At 32.2% G+C, this 7784-nt stretch overlaps 1 protein-coding gene across 1 annotated transcript; it reads right to left on the reverse strand.

The window, feature by feature from the left end:
- Positions 1–3: 3 nt before the first annotated feature.
- LOC148278622 (B2 protein-like) lies at positions 4–4601 on the reverse strand (the record flags this gene model as incomplete). Its single annotated transcript, XM_088231131.1, has 2 exons — positions 4443–4601; positions 4–275 (listed from the first exon to the last, which is right to left on the reverse strand). Coding segments are annotated over exons 1-2 (317 nt in total), but the record flags the coding sequence as incomplete, so codon positions are not given.
- Between the last annotated feature and the right edge of the window lie 3183 nt (positions 4602–7784).

Genomic DNA, 7784 nt, shown 5'->3' on the forward strand with positions numbered 1-7784 from the left:
TCGCCATCTTTAATGCATTTTTCAATGGCCGCAGATACTCGGGTTCTGTCCGCTTCTGGAACTTTCGATACTGCGATTTCCTTATGGAATTTTCCAGTAGCGTCGACCAGTTCAGTCCTCTTGAGCATGCAGAGAGCGAATTTCTTCAGCTTCGGGTCTTCGCTGGAGAAGTCCCCTTCTCTTATCTTTTGGAGCAAGGCCTTGTCAACGTCGGTTTCTTCTCTGCAAACCTTTCCGTCATTTTTCAGCTTTTCCAACTGCTTTTCCGTCAGGGCCTGAGGCAATGAGAAAGAATAAGAAATTAATTCATATTATGTTAAGCAACCAAAAATCAAAACACAAAAAATAAATTTACAAAAAGCAAAAGTTGGTATAAAACAACTAAAATATATTTTAATTATCTAGTATCAATTAATTTTATTTAATTTTTTGGTGTATGTGGATACTTATTACAGGATCTGTTTTAAGTTAAACAGATGTTTTGATGTGAAATTAAAATAAATTTACTAGAATAAAAAAGGTGTTTAAACGAAATTAAATATTAATCGTCAATAAATTAAATTCGTTAACTATTTTTATTAGATTTTTTATTTTTTTATTTTTTATTTATAAATCATATAACACAAAGTATTTTACAAATATAATACGTTGAATTATATTCCCAGGAGTTACAATAGTGTATCTATAGAAAGTATTGAATTATTAGTAATAAATTAATATTGTATAACTGTATTGTATATTAACAAGTAGGTAGTAATGTCATTGTTTATTTTTGCATAAAAATGTCTGCCTTAAAACAGGTTGTACCTAGTTAGGCAGACTAGACATGAACCAGAGAAATCTATTACATATGTGTTTATGTAGTAGACAAAGTTATTATTATTTTTGTTAATAAACTTTGATTATTATTATTATTATTATTAGATTTTATGAACCAATCTATTAATATTTTATTTGTCACATGTTTTCAAATCACATTTTTAAAAATAATTTAGTGGAAATATACATACAAATTTTACCAACATGGCTGATTATAGGTTACTAAAAATGTAAATTTAAAACCAAAAATTGACCTTCTTGAAAAAGGCCACGAAATAAAAAAGAAATTACAATATATAAATAAAATATAACAAAAACGTTGCAAATATAAATAGGGTAGGTAAAAATGTTTATAGAGAATAAGAATCCAAAACTTGTGTACATAGAGGTAGCATCTACAAAAAATTTTAAATACATTTTTCATATCCAATAAAAAAATAATTTTGATAAAAACACGTCAATTATAAAAGTAATAATTTAGAGAAGAGGCAAAGTAAAATGTTTCTTTGAACTGATTTATCAAGACACTTATGTAATGATTTTTCAATGCAGTATCATTTACACTTAAAATAATGCAGCGTAAAAATAAGTATGGATAACAATTTTTTTTGTCAAACATAAACTATACATTCTCTCGATTCGTAAAGCGGTTTGCGAATTATTACTCTAGGAATATTCTAAATTAAAATAAATTTATTGAAAAATTGTAAACAAAAAGTGTGTTCAATTATTTGGGTAAATTTTTGTAAATATTATTTTTAAATTCGAGGTAATAAATACATATTTATTAATATCTATTGGAATCTAATAAGTAGATAACCGAAAGAAAATTTATATAACTATTTTTAGTTCCAATTAGCTCATAATTGGCTGCTAATAAAATAATATGAGTATGATGGCCTTTGGTGTCAAGGTAATTAAATTGACTTTATAAAATTAATGATTTTGCACTTAGTAATCCTTTTTAGTTGCTTTTTTCATAGCCAGTCCCGTGTTTTTGATTATCTTTATACCTATGAATGCAGTGCCCTATGCACCGTTAGGTGCGGAAAGGGAATGATGATGATGATAATAATTCAATCATTCTTATCAACATATACAACAGCGATGAAGAACATTTTAGAGAAGGTAATATAGAAGTCTAGACTTATAACCTGTCATTGGCTGGTGTAAGAGGCCACTTTACACACTGTGCAACACTCACCATTCTGCCAATATATAAACATCTATATACCTTCAATTTAAAATGTTCTTCATCTCTGTTGTAATGTGATATCAACAGCTCCCCGGGGAGTAGAATCCAGTCCTTGTCTACAAAAATTTGGACAAACTCAAAATATTGTTGTCAAATAATTGTCAGCCTCGTGGTGTAATGGTCAGCGCATTTGCCTACTATGCAAAAGGTCTCAGGTTCGATTCCCGACTTGGTTAATATGAAATATTATATAAAAAGTGTTTTACACTAGAATATTTCATAGTCCCTGGACTGGTACCTGAAGCGAAAGACTGATCACCTTACCTTTATGAAATAAAATTGATCAAGATACGCTGCGATTGGTGTACCAATGCAGTGTCCTATGCACCATCAGGTTCGGAAAGGGAATGATAATGATGTCATCAACATATTACTACAGAGATGAAGAACATTTTAGAGAAGGTATTATAGAACTCTAGACATCAGCAGGGCTTATGACCTGTTATTGGCTGGTTTAAGTGGCCACTTCACACAATGCGTAACATTCACCATTCTGCCAATATTTGGACATCTATATTCCTAAAATTTAAAAATGTTTTTCATCTGTGTTGTAATGAGATATTAACAGCTCCTCGGGGAGTTGAATCCAGTCCATGTCTACAAAAATTTGGACAAACTCAAAATATTGTTGTTAAATAATTGTCAGTCTCCTGGTTTAATGTTCAGTGCGTTTTTTTACCAGGCAGGAGGTCTCGGGCTCGATTTCCGAAATGGTTGATTTTAAATATTTATTTAAGGGTGTTTTCACACCAGAATGTTTCATAGTTTCTGGACTAGTACCTGAAGCGTAAGACTGATCATCTTATCTTCGCGTAACAAAAAATGATCAAGATACGCTGCGATTGGCGAACCCATCAATGCAGTGCCCTATGCACTATCTGATGCCGAAAGGGAATGGGGATTATAATGATAATCAAATAATCACATTTCTAGCGTGAAGAAAACAGCGTTGCATTCGTCGTTATTTTTTTTATTTTTTTTCAAAAGAAATATTTGCGTTCTTATGGTTTAGCCAAATATTTCAACTAGCCATGGGACCTGGTTCATTTATTGCCTCGCGTGCTTTTACTTATTCTTACGACTTACGGCTCAACATGCACGGGCGATGTAACGCAGAAATGTGAGGTAGTGTGTGACCCATCTACACAGGTCTCAGTCCCGTCAAGCATCAATTCACCATAGTCAATTCATCATTGAGAATAAGAATCATTATCATTTGATACATGAAGTGAAGATGATCACTCCCACGCTTCAAGCGCCAGTGCGCGAAGGAAAAGGATGAAAAGAAACAACAAGATCACGCGATTGCCACGGAAGAGTGGATTATTTTACTAGGCAGCAGCTGCGAAATACAATGTGATAAATTGATACTAGATGTGAAATAAGTCGTTTAAAGATTTGCATCCCATCGAATATGTTAATTGGACGTGAAATATTGATTTTAAAAGTTTTTTGGACAGAAATATTTCATTGTTGCTGGCCTGCACCTGAAGCGTAAGACTGACCATCTAACACAGATGAAAAAGATCATCACGTTACACTGCATTGTTAATTGAATCGGCATTCACTTCGTAACACTTCATTATAAATTATTATGGAAATAAAACTTTTTTATTAGTGTTACACAATTTTTATTCTTTTACAAGAACACTACTGCAGTTTCGGGAGAGCACTCATCCCATCGACGGGTGATATAAAAACTCAAATCTCAAAATCAAAATCACCCTTCTATAGGAGGAGTGCTCTCACGAAATTGTAGTAGTGTTCTTGTAAAAGAATAAAAATTGTGTAACACTAATAACAAAGTTTTATTTTCATAATAATTTACATTACATTGCATTTGGTTTAACAATGAAAGGGTTTTATTTTAATTCGTCCCTTGGGTTTTAGTTGTACTAAAATATCATCGGATGTTAGTTTTATTATTTTGTTTATTCTTTTATAATTTGTTGTAATATATTTTAAATTTATTGCGTCGGTTGAAAATCGAAGGAGTATGAATGAAATATTATTTAAATATGTAACAAAATTTGACAATAATTAATCAAAAACAAAGCATTTTAAAGGTTTACCGGAAGGCGTAACAAATTCAGGCGATTGAAATTATCAGAAATATATTACGAAAGTACTACTTAGTCGATTTTTCATCATATGAAGTTCGAGACTCGCTCTACCACAACTTTATTCCCATTTTCTAAAAGTGAGTTAATTATAACTCGTTGAAAATGGCCCCTCGAATCTTTATTTTTGAAAACATCATAAGAACTGAAATATTTCTTATTTAAAAAAATATTTACAAAAAGAAAGTATTATCATTCCGACGAAAACAAATTTTATAGGGTAAAAAGTTTATTGAAAAGTATCTTACCTGGGCGACGACGATAAATGCGAATACGACGATAAATGTCTTCATTTTAGCTTCACTTTAATACACTTCCTTTCTTGATTTTACTAAAAATCAAACTGTCACTGCAATCATCATTTCCACTCTTATATAGTACAAAAACAACCACTAGTAAAGTAAGCCAGCCCTAATCTGTGGGAGGGGGAACCACATATCGATAACAACTATAAATAATAATGTAGTTTTATTAGGTACCTACGTATCTGTCCATTATGTCGATATTATATCAATAACTGTATCTGAAGACAAACGTTTGTTATTTGTTTGACGTTATGCTGATAAGTCAAAGTAAACTTTAAATATTTGTTGTTATGCTCGGCGTACAGACAATGAATAAAACTCAATCGCTTTAAACACTATGGAAGAAAACTAAAACTAAAAACGATTCCGTTATAAACTAACCGCATAAAAATGTATTTTCCCTTGATCAACAGTCCACACGGTCAATTGTTCACAGGGTCAAGTTTTTGCAGTAATTCTGTTGTCTGCACGGTAAAATATCCTTGATCAATTTGTCACGATTAATTTACTGCACACGATTAAAAAGAAGGGAAAAAATGGAATGGTTGCGCCAATATCGGCACAAACCATAAACATTTTATCAAATTCAAAACACGAAAAATGTAGATATTAACCTAACTTTTCATTTCTTTGTTTGTATTTAATGATTAATTGTGTATGTGAAATAGACCCATTGTGGACGGCTCGATGGCTACTCTCAGGTAAAAATCCTGAAAAAGGAAATAGTGGAGAAACGTCCGCCTATTGAAAAAAAAAAAACTTGAGTTTTTTTATTTACTCAAATATTTAAATTTTCCGACCATTTTCTACAAGTTATAAATTAGTTGTACTGGAAAAAATGGAAATCGAATTTTGGCAGAGTGGGATTCGAACCAGGGACCTTTGTACCACAGTACTACCACGGAACCACAACCTGGTCCGGTTTATTGTAGTGTTTGGCACATTTGCCTACTTACTTCATGCAGGTCCCGGGTTTGATTCCTGGGAGGGTTGACTTGTTGAATTCAATCGAATAAAATATTTGTTTTCAAAGTTGGTTTTACTCTGAAGTATTTCATTGTCCCTGGGGTGCTATTCTGAATATTCTCTACCCCCTAGAGTGTGGATAATTTGGGGATTTTTATTAGTTGCATGCGACTACACTTTGCTTCATAAACTGCCTGATTGATCATTAAACGTCAAATGATGTAAAGAACTGTTTAAAAAACTGAAAAAAAACAATATGGTTAGGTCAATTCAACCTTATTAAGTGTTTTGAATAATGCTTTCGGTCGCAATGTCCGCCTCGTGGTGTAATGGTCAGCTCATTAACTTACCATGCAAGATGTCTCGGGTTCGATTCCCGACATGTTTGATATGAAATACTTATTTAAAAAAAATAATTTTACACCATAATATTTCATAGTCCCTGGATTGGCATCTAAAGCGTAAGACTAATCATCTTACCTTCATGTAACAAAAATTATCAAGACATGCTGTGACTGATGTACCGATGCAGTGCCTTAAGTACAATTTGATAAGGAAAGGGAATGATGATGTTAGTTTGCAATAATGTTCTTAATGAAAATCATCATGTTTGGTTTTACGTGTTTTATTTATTTGACGTTTAATCATCAGTGTGGCCATATATGAAGTGAAGTGTAGTCTCATGCAAAAAATCTAAGACCACAAATTAAAAAAATTATATAATTTATTCGCGAGTTACAGAAAAACAAAAGAAAATTTATATTTTGTGTCTCTTAGGCCCAAATATACTTATTCAAAACCTGATAACGAAGAATATTTTCTTTCGTACAAGTTACCGATGACGAATGACGAAATGCGTTTATTTTTACTATGCATCTCGTAATATTATGTAGAGATAAATACTTGAGTTCTTATTATTTACTCAAATATTTAAATTTTCAGACCATTTCCTAAAAGTCGTAAATAACTTAGCTGGAAAAATGGAATTCGAGTTGTGGTGGAGTGGGATTTGAACCTCGGACCTTTGGCCCGGGAGTCAACAATACTACCACGGGACCACAACCCGGTTTATATCATCAGCGTAATGAGTATACAAATGCTGAAGGCAAGATTCAAATTCAGAACTCGAAATTAAAAAAGGGAGTGTAGCAGTGACGCTACCAAATGATCAAAAATACTTATGCTTAGAAAAATAATTTTAACCAAAATTAAAATAGAATTGTTTAGTATTCACTAAGTTGGAATCAATATGGTTTATTTTTATTTCTAAAAAACTTAATATTTTTAGGTACGAGACGCAATTTCTTCACAATAATAGAATGCTACTAAATGGACAATTAAAATTTAATTCCTTATATACCTAGGTACTGCACAATGTTTTAGGTTAGTTTGTCATTGTCTTTGCAAGATGAACGCGTAATTTTAAAAAACGTTTGTTTTGGAACATCATCATCATTCCTTTCCACACCTAATGGTGCCTAGGGCACTGTATTGGTACACCAACCGCAGCGAATCTTGATCATTTTTGTTACATGAAGGTAAGATGATCAGTCTTTCGCTTCAGGTACCAGTCCAGGGACTATGAAATATTCTAGTGTAAAAACACTCTTTTAAATAAATATTTCACATCAACCATGTCGGGAATCGAACCCGCGACCTCTTGCATGGTGGCAAACGCGCCGAACATTACACCACGAGGCCAAACACGTTTTGGAACATAGCATACAAAATTTAGAACAATTTTTGATCGCGAGTTTTTGGATTGGAACAAATGTGTTTTCGAAATTAAAACCATTTTTTAATAAATAATTCTGCTTGTTTTAAGTTCGGAATTGTTAATTCTATAATAATATCATGTATTTCCCAATCAATATAGGTACATCCACAGATATATTAAATCGGATAAAAAGTGGTTGGAATCGTCGCGCGTCGTGAAAACCATTGTTACATTTAATAGTTCATTTTGTAATCCAGTGCCAGAAATTGAAGAACATTCAGATCATATTAAAGACAGATATCCATTCCATGTTCCTATCCTTTTTCAAATATTTCCCAATTCACAAAACTGAATGAAATTCGATTTTCATTTACTGTCCGCCTTTTCGTTAACATTTTGGTGGGTACAACAATGACAGATAAATTTGATAATCATATAAATATTTTAATATATCAAATGACAACAATTTGAAGATAAAAACATTAAATATCTCATGGCATTTCAAACAGTAAAATCTAATTATGTCCGTGTCAAGATGAATGAAGAATACAGTTCTTTGAGTGAAATAGAAGTAGAACCCTGGAGGGGCATTTTCGACTCGG

The sequence above is a fragment of the Micrasema longulum genome, unplaced genomic scaffold, assembly GCF_059751315.1.
Source record: "Micrasema longulum isolate JH-2025_06_02 unplaced genomic scaffold, ASM5975131v1 h1tg000852l, whole genome shotgun sequence".
Lineage (NCBI taxonomy): Eukaryota > Metazoa > Arthropoda > Insecta > Trichoptera > Brachycentridae > Micrasema > Micrasema longulum.